This window comes from Lithobates pipiens, unplaced genomic scaffold (assembly GCF_037356315.1).
Source record: "Lithobates pipiens isolate NorthernLeopardFrog02 unplaced genomic scaffold, aLitPip1_a1.2 Scaffold_8, whole genome shotgun sequence".
In the NCBI taxonomy this organism is placed as follows: Eukaryota; Metazoa; Chordata; class Amphibia; order Anura; family Ranidae; genus Lithobates; species Lithobates pipiens.
In genome coordinates, this window is record NW_027507903.1 from 520,591,095 (window position 1) to 520,609,610 (window position 18,516).

The 18,516-nt window shown below is 42.6% G+C and overlaps 1 protein-coding gene across 5 annotated transcripts in view; it reads left to right on the forward strand.

Moving 5' to 3' along the window:
• AAK1 (AP2 associated kinase 1) overlaps positions 1–18,516 on the forward strand; it is a 196,088-nt gene that overhangs the window by 90,987 nt on the left and 86,585 nt on the right. For all 5 annotated transcript variants that reach the window (XM_077469460.1, XM_077469462.1, XM_077469463.1 and 2 more), the window contains exon 5: positions 17,919–18,040. In XM_077469460.1, coding sequence (XP_077325586.1) covers positions 17,919–18,040 — 122 coding nt within the window. The remainder of the gene's footprint in view (positions 1–17,918; positions 18,041–18,516) is intronic.

Sequence of the window (18,516 nt, forward strand, 5' to 3'; positions counted from 1 at the left end):
AATCCAGTGGCTATTTTTAGCTCTGATCGCTGTATAAATGTCACTGGTCCCACAAAAGTGTCTGATCTGTCCGCCGCAATGTTGCAGTCCCAATTGCAGATCGCTGCCATTACTAGCAAAAAATAGATAATAAAAATTACATAAATCTATCCCCTATTTTGTAGACACTATACCTCTTGCGCAAACCAATCAATATACGCTTATTGGTTTTTTTTATTACCAAAAATATGTAAAAGAATACATATTGGCCTAAACTGATGAAGTTTTTTTTTATGCTTTTTGGATGATTATAGCAAAATGTAAAAAATATTTTTTTTTCAAAACTGTTATAGTTTCATAGTTAGTAAGGCTGAATAAAGACACCAGTCCATCCAGTTCAACCTGAGTGAGTGTCTACAATTGTCCCTATCCCTGTAAATCACACACTCACATCAGTCCCTACCCACAATCCAAGATCCCCATTCATATACTAGGGCCAGTTTTGGACAGAAGCCATTTAGCCTACCTGCATGTTTTTGGAGTGTGGGAGGAAACCAGAGTACCCGGAGGAAACCCACGCAGGCACAGGGAGAACATGCAAACTGCTAGGTGAGAGTGCTAACCACTACACTACTGTTAGTCTTTTTTTGTTTTATAGCACAAAAAATAAAAACCGCAGAGGTGATCAAATACTACCACAAGAAAGCTCTATTTGTGGGGGGGGGGGGAAGGACATCAATTTTGTTTGGTTACAGTGTCGCACGACCGCGTAATTGTCAGTTATAGCGGCGCAATGCCGTATCGCAAAACATGGCCTGGTCATTAGGGTGCAATTCTTTCCGGTCCTTAAATGGTTATAAGGATGAGCTCAGGTGTGTTCGCAACTCCATGTGCCTGCGCCCGCCTGGAAGCTGACACTCCGCAGCGCTAATCACCGTCGGTGAGATATTTCCCGATCTGTGCAGGCGCGGATCGGGAAATGTCTCACTGCCTGTTTTTAGCGCTGCAGAGTGTCAGCATTCTGGCGTGCGTGGACACGTGGAGTTTCCAACACGCCTGAGCTCCTCCTTGGTGGTTAGAGTAGAAATCCAAAATCATTCGCTTTGTTTTCAAGCCAGGTAAGAGGGAGGTCAAGGCTATATACACTTTAATGAAAAGATAAAAGATTGTGTGTTTTTTTACTTTTGGTTCAATCCCGCTGACCTTCTATAAAAGATGAGATGCGGTAGGTTCTGTTTGATGCATCTCTCTGTGGTCCCCGGCTGCTTTTAATTTGACTTTCATATTCCTACGCTAAGTGTGACGTATGCCATCACCAGTGTGGTTTAAGAAGTACTTGTTTTTGGCAGCCAAGTGTTGCCTAATTATAAACGTGCACGACGCATCTCCTAACAGACGTAAACAAATCAATAATTACAGGTACCTAGGGAGATGGCGCATAGAACATTCTGTAAGGAAAAAAGGACACTGGAGGGCACCCAGACCGTCAATTACTTCTTGGTACTAAAGTTCCCTTCATGTGGATGTTTAATCAATTGGTAATTAAGTTTTTGTGTCTCCGAAGTGAGAAATATATATTTTTTTAGAAATAGCGAAATTTTGCCAAGCTAGAAAACTCATTAATGTTGACAGCTATAATTCCTCTAGACATATGTTCACTGGTTAAATATTCATTGAAGCTAATAGAGGGGTCGATTCTGATCATACAGGTCGCCCAATATCCTTACGCATTTTAAATTTCTCTTGCAGCTCTTTGCTTTGGATCAGCAACAGTTCTACTACCAGACATTAGTTTGGTAGGTGAGGACCTCACCCTGGAAGTTGAACTCAAGACAGATATAAAAAAAACACCAGTTCATTGCCGCTAATCGTTTTTTTTTTTTCCAACTGGGTTAGCGGGGACCTGACGAATTTTAACCCATGTGCGGCCACTGCAGCTTTATGCTGCATTCACACCTGAGCGTTTTCAGCTCATAAAATGCTTGTAAAATGCCCCCCAAAAAATGCCTGGAAAACTGAAGCAAACAAGCAAAATCCCATTAATTTCAATGGCACCTGCTGACATCTGAGCATTTTGTCACCTGAAGCAAAACGCCTGAAAAAGTGCCTTCAGCTCAAAAAAGAACACGGGCTTCTTTGGGGCAGATTACAGGTGTTTTTCTGCCTTTTACATTGGTGACCTGAACAAAATCGCGGCAAAAATGCAGAAAGATCGCAGTAAAAAACGCGAGACTTTGAAACGCTTAGCCTAAGAGAAATTGATGTGCCTGTCGTATTCTGTTCATCCATCCACATCTCATTAGCGGCTGCACCACTGATCTGTGTATTGTGACAGCGGAGGACATTTTAGAAAAAATGTTGAAAACCATTTATCATTTTTTCCTTTGACTTCACAATTATGTGCCACTTTGTGTTGGTCTATCACATAAAATCCCAATAAAATGCATTCATGTTTTTGGTTGTAACATGACAACATTTAGAAAATTTCAAGGAGTATGAATACTGTTTCAAGGCACTGTACATGTGGCCTCTAGGTGTTAAAGACAACCAGCTGAGAGGTAGCATAGATGCATATGGCTGGCAAGAAGAGGTTAAAGGGTTACTAAACCCAGGACCCTGCATTCACTATATCTGGTCTCCCACAGTACATGGGAATGCAATTGTTTTAGTAAATATAAATTGCTAATTACCTTTTTTCATCAGCTGTATATAGCAGTCTTGTGACTTCTGTCAGCAGAGCACTGGTTAAAGCTTGTAGGAGGTATTTTCATTGTCCTCAGACTGTCCTATGCGGCTGCATGACCCCTGACCCTCTGTCTGGACAGTGCTGATTGGCCCTATGCTGATCACATGCACCAACCCCACAAAAAACAAAAAACTTTCTAACGTACACCAAACTGAGCATGTGTGGAGTGCCCTCCTATGGCTCTGTGCTATCAGCATATTGAATGGGGACAGTAGAAGAAAAGGGAGGATCAGAGGAGGGGATAAAACTCCTTTCACACTTGCATGACCAGAACGTCATGCGACTTGAAGCAATGCCTGTGTAATCTTGAGGTCTATGGACCTCAAGTTTCTTCAAAGTCGGACCAAAGTAGTGCAAGGACTAATTTGAAGTTGCACAGATATGAATGGTACTCACTGGATATTATGGGGTTACGACGTGTCCTGCAGCTTTGCAGTCCCAAGTCACACAAGTGTGAGAGGGTCCTAAAACAGCCTTTACACAATGCAGAGGATTTACCCCCTCGGGTTCCATGCTGTAGAGTGTGTATTTTAACTCCGTTTAGCTGCAGTCATTATGTGAACAGATTCATTCTCTTGCCCAGTCAAGGAGAGAAGAGCACAAGTCCCCATATATCGGAGTACAAGGTGTTTCTAAGGGCCCTGACAGATGAATATAGCATGGGAAGGGAACATAACACTGGGGCGGGGGTTTAAAGTGGTGAAGTTACATATTCTCTTAGGGCCCATACACACCATAGAAACACAGTTTGGATGTTTTACGGCTGTTTTTCTGCTTGCGTGTTTTTGATGCATTTTCAATGCATTCCAGTGCGTTTAGTGCAGTCTAGTGCATTTGTCCCCCCCCCCCCCTTTTTTTTTTCTTAACCGTGAACAATGCCTTTGAAAACCATAAAACCTACTCTACATGCTTTTTTTTTGTTTTGTTTTTTTGTTTTTTTTTTCTGCAGAAAAAAAAAAACACACTGCACTGCATGTGGTGCGAACTGGCCCTAAAGCCCCTCCAAAGAAAATGCACATTAAAATTCTAATTCTAACACAAAGCAATTGCGTCAGCCATTATTCTTAGTGCTGGTAACAAAAGCTATCGGTAATGTCAAAGTACTGGTGCATATGGTAATAATAGTGCCCACTGACAGGCCTGCCATCGGGGGTGCCAGGGCAGCCCATACACATGTTGGGCGCCCAGGCATCCGGAGGGGCCTGGCCCCGGACAGAGGTTTTTATATCTTCTGCCTGCAGGCTGGATGATTGACAGCTATGGTAGCTAATCTTCTCCACAAACCTCTCCATTCCGCTAATTGCAGCAAGAGCTCATCCAATCAGCAGAGCCATTGAGGGGAGAGCTAGAGCTTGACCTTGACCTAGCAATCGGGGAGTGTGGGGGAGCGGCTGAGAATAGAGATGAGCTGGAGGAGACATGAGGTAGGAGAGGCGCTGTAGGCTGCTGGTCCTGTGTGGGCAGCTGCTGGCCGCCTTCCTCAACCGGAGGTAAGGGGGAGCTTGGGGTACTTCATTAGGAGGCAGGGGGTTCAGACTGAGGCTGTATCTATGGATATCTCCTTCCATTCCATTGAGAAGTGCAGGTCTATAGATATAATCCATTGATATATCCACACTGAGGACATGGGATGGGGAGATGGGACTGGAGGAGGAAGAGGACATGGGATGGGGGAGATGGGACTGGAGGAGGAAGAGGACATGGGATGGGGGAGATGGGACTGGAGGAGGAAGAGGACATGGGATGGGGGAGATGGGACTGGAGGAGGAAGAGGACATGGGATGGAGGAGGAGGAGGGCATGTGGTAGAACTCGGCGGGACGGCCAGTGGGTGGTTGCTATATTTGCTATAATTGCTATATTTTTAAAGACTGATTTAATGAATTACAAAATACTGCTCATGTTTCAACAACCTACAGGCCAGGCTGGAAGGGCTGCAGGGTGAAAGCAGTAGAACTGTATTTGATTCCTTGGAAACCAGTAGAGTACCAAGTTTATTGCATAAATTGCACTTAAATGTTTTTAGGATAGAAGCAGTTTAGGCTATTGGTGGGGTTCAACTTTCCAGCCAGTCATCAACTGTTCGTTTAATATAATAGCAGTTCCAGTGGTGTCTTGTGAGCCTGCATGTCTTCGTGCCAATCTGGGTAAAAAGATAAAGGCGTTTTGATCAGCTGTCAATGTTGTTTTTCATGTATTTTTAGTGTTCAGTCTGATCGGACAGAGAGCAGTGCAAAGCTTCACCTGAAAGTGGCACTGTAGAGCAAATTCAATCTTGAATGCACGAAAATAGGCGGGACGGTGTAGACCAGGTTAAGAATTCTGCAAATAATTGCTGGGTGAATAATAATAATTACTCATGTAATATCGTATTCTGCAAAACATTGTTTACATTACTGGTGCTCATTTTGTTTGGGTTTTGTTCTGCCGGGATACATTATATTTCACTAAGTGCTAATTGTGTGCATGTAATTTACTTCTGGGCTTATTACCAAAGTGATGTCATCTTGGTGTACCTGAATAGTACTACAGTGCATCTGGGAATTTGTATTAGATCTTGTGGTAATGTAGTTGAATCTCCTACATCTCCCACAGTAATAGATCTTGCCTTCTGTAACAAAGCATTATTTTCCATGCACTTGCAAAGCTATAGCTGTTGTATGTTCAGAGTGGTAAAATATGGTATTTGGAACCCTAAGTGGGGTTAATTTAAATAAAGTAGAAGACCTCTTGTTGTAACCCTTAAAGGTTCTTGGACAACCCAAGAAGCGTCAGAGATGCATCAGAACTTCCCTGTATAGTGGAGTTGTGTGGAGCTGCTGTGACAACGCGCTACGCAATTTTTTTTTTCTTAGTTCTCTCTACATCAAAAGCTTCCATCTTTAGTTTGGAACCAAAAAAAAAAACTGTAATTGGCCAATCGAGATGGGCTCGGGCGTGTTAAAAATCCCAGATGCCCAGTTCCGTCATGAAGCAGACACTGCACACACACTGCGCAAATCAGAAAATGTCTCACTGCCTGTGATTAGCCGTATGCAGTGTCTGCTCACTGGTGGGATAGGGGACGTGTGTGTTTTCTAACACGCCCAAGCCTATCTCTGTTGGCCAACATAGTTAAAACTTGACACCTAATTACTTTACCTTCTTTCTGGTGATATACAATGGATGTCATTTTCTAGAAATTGAGGTTGCAGTGAAAGCCAGACATCTTTTTTGGCCTTTTGAAATCTTGCAGCAGAATGTCTTTGTGCCTAATGCAAGAAGTGGTGTGCACCGTTTACAACTACTGCACCTAGTCCACCGCGTTATGTTATTGTAAAATACCTTTGTTACTAAAGACTGATGAGTGTTTCCATTTTCAAATGATTTAATGAATGCATCTGCCAATGTTTTTTAATTTATCAAGGTCATGGCATACCTATAACCTTTAACTGGACTTGTCTGTAGTTTTTTACCACATTTGTTGTCTCGTCCATTTACCTTTCTCCTCTGAGTGTCAGGAACCAACCTGCCCCAGCATCCAGTGAATACCCACTACAAGACCCTGCCTCCCCAAAGCTGCAACCCTCCCTCTCAACCGTTAAGGCTCGCACACATGACAAAAATCCCCCCCCCCCCTTTTTTTTGCATGCTAGTCTCGTCGAAAATGAAGAGGTTACTCCACTTACAAAAATTCTTGTACGACAGAATACAACTTCAAAAGTGGTGTAATGTGTTGTGTTGTATTGCAATGTATTCTTTTGTTTCTGAGCATGCGCAGTCTTGCTCTCCTTATTTTTATTTATTTTTTCTGGACAAGTACTGTACTGAATAAACGAAAATCGTATGATCTGGAGTTGTACGAGAAAATTTTTTGTGTTTGTTGCTTGGAATTATTTCAGATGAACTGTCGTGATCGGCTCTCAAAAGCTGTGTACTAACAATCAGATTACCATACGTTTGCTTCGAAATAAGTATTTTTTTTTTTGTCTGGTTTCTGGTCGTGTGTACTAGGCTTTAGGGTCCTTCACACAAGTGATAAATGTAAATGAATTTGCGTGCCTTTACATCCAGTTACCGCCAAGCCCAGCTAAGTCAGAAAAAATTGAAAAGGTTTGCCTCCTTTTGTTTTTGATTTTTTTTAACTTTAACATGACGGGTTGAAGGTGCATTTACATTCGCCTGCCCATAGGTTTGAGGTGGGCCTGTTTGCCTCTGGATCAAGCTGGAAGAAAGACTGAATGGATCAAGGTATCCCAAAAGTGACTTTCAGCTCTGATTTAGCACAAGATCTGTTTAGACCCCTAAGATGAACATGCAGCTCCTACACATGAGACACATTCCAAAGGTGATTTATAGCAGGAAATGATGGACTTAAAACATAAAAATATTTTTTTGTGCCAAAGCAAAGGACAAAAGCGGGGAAAATGAATATCCAACACACCTTCACATCTGTTAAATTTCCTTAATCGATAACCAGGGAAAATTTGTGCCCAAGGTCTTGGCAGCCTGAATCCCTGTCCCTGCATTCTATCCCACCCAGAAAACCTATACTACATCTAGTATGTGCCCTAAGAGAGAGAGTGGGAGCTAGCTTTATGATTGTAAATTGTGGTGAGTGTGTTTTCTTACAGATGACCCCCAAAATCTTATTATGGGGAACCCCTGTGTCTCCAGTTAAACAGTTTGAATTTTAGTAATTCCTTTACACTAACCAATCTTAGGAGGTTGGTGGGAATGGAGAGGCCTTCTTGATGAGCTATGAGTTTACTGACCAGAAAAGGTAATTTAGTCACATTTACAGACATTCACTTATGGTATGTGAAATCCTAAGTGGGAGTCATTTAAATAAAGTAGACGATTGCATGTTGCAACCCTTGAAGATTCTTGGACAATCCAAGAAGCACTAGCGATCCTTCAGAGCTTCCCTGTATATAGTGCAGTTGTGTGGAGCTGCTCTGACACTGTGCTATGCTACATTTTTGGTTTTCTCTACATCGGAAGCTGTGAGCTTGCACTGGTTCACCTGGAAGACCCAATCCTCTGACTTTAAAACATGAAATGAAAGAAAGGAGAGAGAAAATTTGGGAAAAAAATGTATATTTATGCCTTGGCTTCCACTTGCTTTCTGTAGGCACTGGTGATGTCACAAGCAGGGGCGGACTGACCATTCGGCCACTCGGGCACTGGCCGAGGGCCCCCAGGCCACTAGGGGGCCCCATCAAGGTTGCCTCCTAGTGTAAAAATCTGTGTGTTTTTTTTTTTTTATTTTTTTTTTTTTTTTTTTTTTACATCTGTCTCTGAAATGTCCCTTATCGACATCCTTTTGGTCTAAAAATCCTGAGATTATAGCTGCCCCACCTCTACAGTACCTTCTCAGCCAATAGAAACATGTCTGTATACTGTGTGTGTATACTGTGGGGCCCCATAATCTCCGATTGCCCGGGGGCCCAATGAGTTGTCAGTCCGCCCCTGGTCACAAGGCCTCTCCAGGGGATCTCGATGAAGCTGAAGATCTTAAATCTTGCAAGAAAATGCTCCAGCATTATGCATTTTACATTGTTCTTTGGATATACATATTTTTATTTTTATTATGACTTTCATTAATTTTTAATTTGTGCAGGCTGGGGTCTTAGTCCTAAGTAAAGTGACCTTGCATTTTCAAGGTCTACTTAATTTTGGCTTTACTGTTGTCAGTTGGAAAATGTCTGCCTTAGCTTTTTGATCTTCTTTTCTTTTGAGAAGGTTCCCTTGGCTTATTAACCTAGATTATTTTGCGTAGGTGTTTGTTTTCAATGTTCAACTTATAATTTTTCCTCTTTGTAGTGCATCTCAATAGAAAGAAGGCTGCGGTTGGTAATCTTTTATATATGAAGTGTCTTCTACTAAGTAGTTCTTACAAAGCACAAGGAGTCTGTTAGTGCTTTTATCAATGAAAATGGTTATGGGAATCCCACATTAATTGCATGAGATGCAGTGAACAATTAGCTGTTAGGTTAAATGAGGTGATGATATGGGTAAAGTAGCTGGTAAATGTTCTATAATTATGTTGAATGGAAGCTACATGGGGAGAAAACAGCATGGTCGGTACCTGTGAGTACCAGTAATCGTTGGACGGATGTTTTAAATAAAAGGAAATCAGGCAAGTCGGTGAAATCCAGACTATATACACAGCGGAAAAGACTGCAGTCACAGATGCCTGGGAAAAAAAAAAAAATATATATATATAAAGCTGACTTTGATATAACTGGGGTTAACAAGGTACATTGTTTGTATTCCAAGCAGGAGCTTCCACACAGGATACAAGCGTTTTGCTCATGGGCCATTCTTTTTAACACAGCAAGTGAATTGTCTCTGATCTCCTTTTGATTGTGCGCTTTGGAGCAAATAGCAGGGGATCTGTCCCGTTGGATGAGTTGCAGGTTTGTGCATGGCTTATGAACATTCGTGCAGGGACCCTGCTTTCATAGATCACGGCAACACATGTAATAAGTCCCATTCCCCGCTCTTTGTTCCACAACCCACGGTCCACCTTGGGACAGGTGATGTGAGTGAAGAATTATGTGTGTAGCAGAGCCATCAATGATTCAGAGTATGTGCTACAACTGTAAAAAAAAAAAACTCCTGTTCCTTTTTTTTTTTTCCAACGCTTTCTGTTTGATTATATACCTGATATAAATAAAAGTATTAATGAATGTAGTCTGTGTACTGGAGCACACTTATTTTGTTATTGAGATCTTACTGTCCATCTCAGACATAAAAAATGAACAAAACGCATCCTTCTATAATGTGTACTTGTTTCAATCAAGAACACACAATGTAATTTCTGTCTGCTGCTTCGTTCCTCTATCTGCATAAATCACTTCTGCCAATTTTTCTTGACACCAAGAGAAAAAAGGCATTTCCAACACAGTTCTGTTCGTGTGTGTGTGTGTGTGTGTGTGTGTGTGTTCACTTTCCCTTTCCCTTTTCTACCCTAATCATTGGCTTACCTTTTAAATAGGCTATCAGCCCCTCTAGTCTATCGTGAACGCTGCTGCCAGGCTCATCAACCTTACAAACCGCTCAGCATCTGCTGCCCCTCTTTGCCAATCCCTCCGTTGGCTGCCACTCAACCAACAAATTAAATTCAAGATACTAACCATAAATTGCAAAGCCATCCATAACTTGGCCCCCAGCTACATCACTAACCTGGTCTCAAAATACCAACCAAATGGTTGTCTTCCTTCCTTCCTTCCTCCCATGACCACCTGCTCTCCAGCTCCCTTGTCACCTCATCCCATGCTCACCTCCTAGGACTTCTCCCTAGCCTCTCCCATCCTCAGGAATTCTATACCCCAATCTGTCCGACTAGCTCCTACTTTTTCAGATGTTCCCTGAAAACTTATCTCTTCAGAGAAGCCTACCAGGCCCCCACCTTACAACTATACATTTTATTTTCTCCATCAGCACATCTTGAAAACACTCTTTAAATTGTAAGCTCCAACGTGAAGGCCTCTCTTCCTACCATTTTAAAGTGTTTTGTAGTTTTAGGGTCTACTCTCAAGTTGTACAGCTCTGTGTAAACTGCCGGCGCTATATTAATCCTGTATTATAATAATAATCTTCCCTTCCCTCAGCACTCAGAGCTCTCCTCACTGAGCTCTGCAATGTGCAAATTCAGCTATCTGCCCCCTTGTTCTGACAGCTCAGACAAGCTTTCTAAATTCTGCACTATTAATGGCTGTTGGAAGGAGAAGACCGCAGAAAAACAGGTACGACTTATGTAGAAGGATTTGTTTTATTTTCGTGCATCACCTGAGGCCAAACCCCCTCACTGGGATTATGTAAGGGTTTACAACCACTGTAAGCATTACAGACTAATGATTTCCTGGGAATGATTGCATGCACCATGTCCTACTTCTTCCCATAGCATTTCATATGTAGGGAGAAATTTGGTTGCAGCAGTAATTTTTGATGAGGTATATAGTACGTGCCAGTAAATTGTCCAGCGCTGGTCAAATCTTAGGTGCATGTTAACCAGTGTTAATAAAAATTACAGCTGGTGGCTAAACTTTTAAAGCCTACATGACACCGTCTAAAGAGCAATTCAACTCTGCTCCAGGCGGAGAGGGCAAAGGGCCAGTCACCAGTATTGCCCATGCTTTGCAGCTTATTTTTTCCCATTCCTGATATACCATGCTTTGTTCTGCACTGTGTCTGTGTGAATGAAACAATTTTCACAGAGGCTTTGATTTTGCATGTCAGAGCCTCCAGCATGGAGAGCAGGGAGCAGAGTGGTATTGACACCACCATATTTCCTGAGACTGGTAATTGGAGGCGACAGAGCCGAGTGTCGGCACTCTCTACCGTTGGCTGAAAGCGCTGATTGGAAGCAGGTCGGCCGCTGGTTTTCCAGCATGCTTGTCTAACAGAAGCTTGGCAAATGGCTGGCTTCTGTCGAACTGGCTGCTATACACACAAGCCAATTGTCGGACGATTTTTATTGAACCGGTCGATGTCACCGAACATTTAGCCCATGTGTACTTGGTGTTGGATTCCACACTTCAGATATACAGAAATTATTCTGTAGGTGCAGGAGTATTTGGGTACCTTCACATATTAAGAAATACACTGATATTTTACTTCTTAGGCACAATTGAGTAAATCTTTATTTTGAGTTTAGTTTCATTTTAAAATGTCTGACTTAAAGTAAACGTCCATCCCCGAACTGTACGTTCCAGATCAGGTTTCCTCTTGCCATTTCAATGGGTGTTTTTTTCTTCTTCAGATTGTCTGTTTTATTTGGCTGTTCATAGCACTTCGCCACTTTGTTTGCTTTGCGCTGTAGATAAAAACAAACTTACCTTTATTCTCAACCTTACATTTTTGCCTTATGTGGGTGATGCCAAGATTTTCACACGCCCAGTCCAGTCTGACACAGCTTTTGACCCAACTAAGAATGAAATAACAATATGCTGTTGATCTGATCACTGACAAGCCTACAGGGTGCTCCCTGCCTATCCTTATTGTTTTAGTCCCCTTATGTTTCCTGTTTATAGTTAGCCTGTTTATTAACTAGTTAGAATTTTGGATGAAAAATTTCCCTGGTCCACATTAATACAATAATAATGATGTGTAATGGTCCAAGTTGTTGGTCACCTCCTGGTTTAAAGTGGTTGTAAACCCTTACAAACCACTTTGACCTACAGGTAAGCCTATATTAAGGCTTACCTGTAGGTCCAAGAAATATCTCCTAAACCTATACGGTTTAGGAGATATTTGCCCGAAGACAGGCACCGATGTCTACGGCGCATGCGCCGTAGACAGCGATGCACAGGCGCACTGAGCGCGGCATTTCCAACAACGGAGCTGCCGCGCGTGTCGGCTCCCGTGCGCATGCGTGGGAGTGACGTCATCGCGGCTCCACCGAATGACAGCGGCGGAGCTGCGAGACCCCACCGAAAAGATGGATGCGCTAGACTACAGGGGACAGCGGTGACATCGCTGGCTCCTGAGTCAGGTAAGTGACACATAATGGGCTACTATGCGATGCATAGTCCATTATGCTTTGCCTTTGCAGGGAATGAAAGAGGAAGTAAACCCATGAGGGTTTACTTCCTCTATAAGGCACTAATAAAATGTTGTGGGTAGTTGGGTGTTTTGTTCTGATCTAATGCAGTGGTCTCCAAACTATGGCCCTCCAGTTCAGGAACTACAATTCCCATGCCTAGTCATGTCTGTGAATGTCAGAGTTTTACAATGCCTCATGGGATTTGTAGTTCCACAACAGCTGGAGGGCTGTAGTTTGGAGATCTCTGATCTAATGGCATACCAGTTTGCATATGTATGTGCTTGCAGAACCTCAAAGGTTCTGTCTGATGGAATTTACCCAAAGATCTTCACCCTGCCAGTTACCCTTTTGCCCTAAAGATGTCTGCTGTGCATTCTGTACTGCTTAGATGTCATGGTTATGCAGTGATCTTCCTCTGTTTGCTTACCTCCCCTCATGTGTTCATACTAATAGGCCAGCCACTTCCACCTGGTGGTTTTTATAACCTCTCTAAGTGTGTCTCCACCCCAGGCCCTATCAGGGAACCCTATATTAACCTGTGCACTGCAAGCCAGCGGTGCTGATCAACCATTGTGTATCATTGTGTGTTTGGCTTCCTGTTTGCTGTGTGCTCTACGTTTGACTCTGTTACCGACCTTGGCATGTTTTTGACGATTCCTGTCTGCCTGTGACCTTGACCTTTTGCATGTCCCTGACCATCCCTGTCTGCCTGTGACCCTGAACCTTTGGCGTGTACTCTGTTGTTCCTGTCTGCTAGTTGCCCTGACCTCTGCCGTATCCCCTTACTATCCTTGTTGTTCCAGCCTGCTGCTTTCTTTTTCCTGTAGTCTACTGTGAGCGTGAGCTGTTAGACCCTAAGGGCCACGACCTGGAGCCAGACTGCAGTGAAGTCCATCCTCACCACTGGAGGCTCTGGCGAACACCCGCTGGCTCTTAGACTCCGCACCCTGGGGAATCTATGCTTCAGCTCCCATTGGGATCTGTTAGTGATCCTGTAGACCTGTGTCCTGCATCTCCTTGTTTACAATCCGCAGCAGTCAGTCCTAAGGTCCACTAGCTAGGGGTGCACTTCTGACTCCTACGGAGTGCATCTGTCACCTGGTCTCAGGTGACGTGACACTAGATTTCATCTAGTCCTGGACCTGCTGGATTGTGATAAGTGTGATGAGTAATGTGAGGCCGAAATGCTTGTGTTTCTTGACATGTTATCTATGGTTAAAACAAAAAAAATAAAAATTACACTCTAGGAATAGATGCCAAGCATTGAACGCCACTTCTGAAGGGTAAAATTAGCTTTATTGTTCAGGACAGACACTCCACCCAGGATCCGCCTTCTAACATGTTTAGCCCCTTGCTGGGGCTTAATCATAGGCTTTCTAATTAAGCCCCAGTAGGGGGCCAAACATGTTAGAGGAGGACTCTGGATGGAGTATTGGTGCTTATGCTAAACAATAACAAGAACTTGGCTGATGTGTGTAGGAGGAACAGACTCCAGAGATGTGAGTACCTGAAAGCTGGAGTGGATTGCAGAGGTTTTAGGAGCAGCTTCATCTTTTGTGAGCAGTTGGCATAATGGTTCAAGTTTTTTACTGTTGTGGGACAGTCCTGTTTTGTAATTTTTTTCTTGAAATCCCGTAGTGAACTTTTCAAAAGCAAATATTGGTCTCTTAGGTGCCATCTATTTTCATTGCCCTTTTTCATCTTTATAAGGGAGCCTTTTGTCCCCCATTGGGGAAGATTTTCCTTGCAACCTGTGGGTTAGGGAAAGGTTAGAACCTTTTTGTAAGGATCATCCTTATTGATCCCACAAGGGGTGAGCAATTTTTTTTTCTCCAAGGGACCACATGAAAAACTGAGACAGTTTTGGAACCAAAGTTTAGTGTATAGTAAAAATATATTTTTATTAAATCAACTTGAAGGAGAGAGCAATTCCTGTTTCCCACACTGCATCACAATTGCACTCAGTTTATGCGAACCCCTGTGGATGTCAATGTTAACACCCCAGTACCATTTGGCAAAACGCAGTGTGATTAGCTGAATCGCATTGCATGGGTGTGGACACCCTTGGATCATGTACAGATGGTGATTGATCAAAAAGTTTTAGCCATTGTCATGATGCAAGCGTTTCATATATAGGTTGGAGACCTGGTAGGTATTTTTCTGCTGATTGAGCAATTTTGAGCCAGCACTGTACTATTAGGAAATTCAGTGATCTACACAAAAGAGTCAAAGTACATGAATTATGACATAAGGCTCCAAAGTCTTGTTGAGGTCATAATTGAGCCCACCAGGTCGCAAATTCAACATTCTACCAATATACTTAGGCGGGTATTATGCTGTTCAGGTCCTAGCAGGCGATGAGTGATTTTGACTGATGTAAGTGCTTATTATCAAACATACTGTACACTGATCAGCCAAAACTTCATGACCACTGACAGGTTAAGTGAATAAAATTGATTCGTTTGTTACAATGGCATCTGAAAGTCGTGGAATATATTATGCAGCAAGTAAACATGTTGTTCATGAAGCTGATGTGTTGAAAACAGAAAAAAAGGACATCACAGTTTTTATGTATGTATGGGGCTGCGTAGCTGCTGAGCCGTGTCCACAGCCAAAAGTGCCTACAATGGACATGTGAGCATCAAACCTGGACCACGGAGCAATGAGAGAAGGTGGCCTGGTCTTATGAATCCTTTTTTTTTTTTTCTCCATCATGTGGATGGCTGGGTGCTTCTTGGGAAGAGATGGCATCAGGAAGCAGTATGGGAAGGAGGCACACTGGCAGAGGCAGTGTGATGCTTTGGGCAGTGTTCTGCTGGGAAATCTTGGACCTGCCATTCATGTGGCTGTTACTCTGTGACCAAATACACTTTTATGGAAATCTATGTATGCCCTGATGGCAGTGGCTTCCTTTAGCAGGATAATGCAAAAGTGGTTTGAGGAACACGAGTTTGAGGTGATGACTTGTCCTTTAATTTCTCTAGATCAGTCAAACATCTGTAGTATGTGCTGAAAAACAAGGCGGATCCATGGAGGTCCCACCTTGCAACTTACAGAATCTAAAGGATCTGCTGCTGATGGCTTGGTTCCATACCAAAGTATACCTTTAAAATATGTAGTGACGTCCATGGCTTGATGGGTCAGGGCTGTTTTGGTGGCAAAAGGGAGACCTATTCAATATTCGGTGGGTGGTCATAAAGCTATGGCTGATCGATGTATATGTTCCATTATATTTTTTTATGTTCCTGTGCTTATTTCATCTTCTCCCAATTCCTAGTGAGATGTCTTCCTATTTCTGCCAAGCCTTAGCAATGTACTGTTGGGTCAAAGTGGTTTGAGCGGGTACGGTAACTGAAACAATGATAGACAGATTTCTTACTGTGCATCGTTCTTGGAGGATATCTGCACTATTACGAACATTCTTAGAACATTGTTTGAGTGAGTAGCATAGCTAGCATACCAAACACGTTTGTCTCTTACCTGAATATTGATAAAAGTTGCATAACTTTTTTTATTTTTTTTTAAATTCATAGCATTGACTATATGCGCTACATAACCCAGATTTTTTAATACATTATTCCTCTCCTTCTGTATTGCCAGTCTTTGCATTTTTTTCATATTCTGCAATGTTTTTGTTCCTCAAAAATGGCAAGCATCCAAACAATCGATGTGAGAACACCAAGAGTGTTAGAAGTGCTTTTTAGGCTCGATAATTGGCTATGGATCTTTACACCCAGCCTGCTGATGTTTTCTTGGACCAGACTTGAAGTTCCGGTTGGTCCAGGATGCTCTATCACTTCATTTTGTTTCTGTGTGCCATATCTCCATTTCCTCTGCTCCAGATATCAAAGGCCTGGCTTTCTTTTATTTTCCAATGATTGTCTTTAGCTTACTCTAAAGCAGGGCACATGCAACCAGATTTTGATATGTTAAATCAACAGAATTTAGCAAGTGCTGTGTAATATGAGGGTCTACCGTACAGGATGCACTATGAACTGATTGCTTTGGTATACTTTAACTTTGCATTGTAAATTTGAGTGTAAAATTTAGGTGTGGCCTAATTACTTTCTTCCAATCACCATTTCCTTGTCTTATGAATATAAGGCATGGTAGACTCTCATTTATTGAATGAACCAGTTGTCAACCAATATATTTTTTAATATTTTATTATCTTTTCATGTGAGAACATTGAAGAAATTACACTTTGCTACAATGTAAAGTAGTGAGTGTACAGCTTGTATAACAGTGCAAATTTGCTGTCCCCTCAAAATATTTCAACACAGCCATTAATGTCTAAACCACTGGCAATGAAAGTGAGTAGAAGAAAGCCTCTTCTAAAGATGATGCACAAGAAAACCTGCAAACCGTTTGCTGAAGACAAGCAAACTAAGTACATGCATTACTGGAACCATGTCCTGTAGTCTGAGAGCAAGGTGAACTTATTTGGTTTAGTGTGTGTCAAGCACGTGTGGTGGCAACCAGGTAAGGAGTACAAAGACAAGTGTGTTTTGCTTACAGTTAAGCATGGTCGTGGGAGTGTCATGGTCTGGTGCTGCATGAGTGCTGCGGGCACTGAGGAGCTACAGTTTGAGGGAACCATGAATGCTAAGCCCCTGTACACACGGTCGGAGATTTCCACAACCAAATCCGTCGGATTTTGTCCGTCGGATCTTGTCCGAAACTGTTGCATACACACGGTCGGACAAAGTTGGCGAAAAAATCTGATCTTTTAGAACGTGATGACGTAATTTCGTTACGATGGGATTACATTCAGGCTAGTAGCCAATAGCTTTGATGTAGGAATTTGATCTGAGCATGCGTGGCACTTGGTCCGATCAAAATTCTCTACACATGATCGGAGTATGTCCGATCAGCCCAGTTGGTCGGGAAATATTTCCAACATGTTGGAAAATTGGGTCCGACTGATATTCCGACGTAATCAGTCCAATGCATACCACACACAGTCGGATTATCCGACGACACGGTCCGATAGGACACATTCCGACGGATTCTCCGACCGTGTGTACAAGGGCTAACATGTACTGTGACCTACTGAAGCAGAGCATGACTGGGCAGCAGGGCAGTATTCCAAAATAACGACCCCAAACATGCCTTCAAGATGACCACTCCCTTGCTAAACAAGCTGAAGGTAAAGGAGGTGGACTGACCAAGCATGTGTCTAGACCTAAACCCTATTGAGCATCTGTGGGGCATCCTCAAAGGAAGGTAGAGGAGTGTGAGGTCTAATATCCACCAGCTCTGTGATGTCGTCAGTGGAAGAGGACTCCAGTGGCAATCTGTGAAGCTCTGGTGAACTTCATGCCCAAGAGGTTTAAGACCGTGCTGGGAAAATAATGGTGGCCGCACAAAATATTGACACTTTGGGCCCAATTTGGACTTTTGCACTTAGGCGTGTAGTAATTTTTGTTGCCAGTGGTTTATACATTAATGGCTGTATGTTGAGTTATTTTAAGGGGACATTTTGAGTGAAAAGTATTCTGTAGTGACCAATCCGATTCTATTTGTGTTAAGTGACGCATGATTTCTCAGAGGTTGCTGTACAGTACTTTGCAAATACTCAATGCTTTTAGAGCTGTGGCATTGAAGGTTTACGTTCATTCATTGGAGAGTAAATTTTTATGTTTTCTCTTTGTGTTTGCAGGTTGAAAATATTCTACTTCATGATCGTGGTCACTACGTCCTGTGCGACTTTGGAAGTGCAACAAATAAATGTCAAAACCCCCAGACTGAAGGTGTCACCGCTGTGGATGATGAAATCAAAAAGTATGTTTTTCGATGACGGACTTTATTTAAATAGATTTATGTAATAACATAAGTCTTGCAACTGGGACCCTCACTACAGAAAATGGCCCCTGGCAGTTGGCACTAATTAGGTGTCCCGTAACATTTCCATCATGTGAGAACTTTGCAGTTCACCTTTTTGGCATCCAGCGGCTGCTGTAGCTGTGCTATAGTTCTGCTGAAATCAGAAATGTCATGAGACTCCGGTGACATTTAATGCATATGCTGGTATTGATGCTTGCAAAATCCTTTGCCCTTTTCATCTGGTATGAATTGGCAGGCAGAGAAAGCAACATATGATGCGCATTTTGAGTCGCATATATCTGTTTAGCAACCAGAAAATGCATCAAAAATGCATCTTTCAACAGACTATTGTGAGGGGGCCTTTAGGGTCCCACAATACACTGGTTGAGAGCGACTCTACTAGACTATTTGGCTGCAGAGCAGCAAAGCAGAAG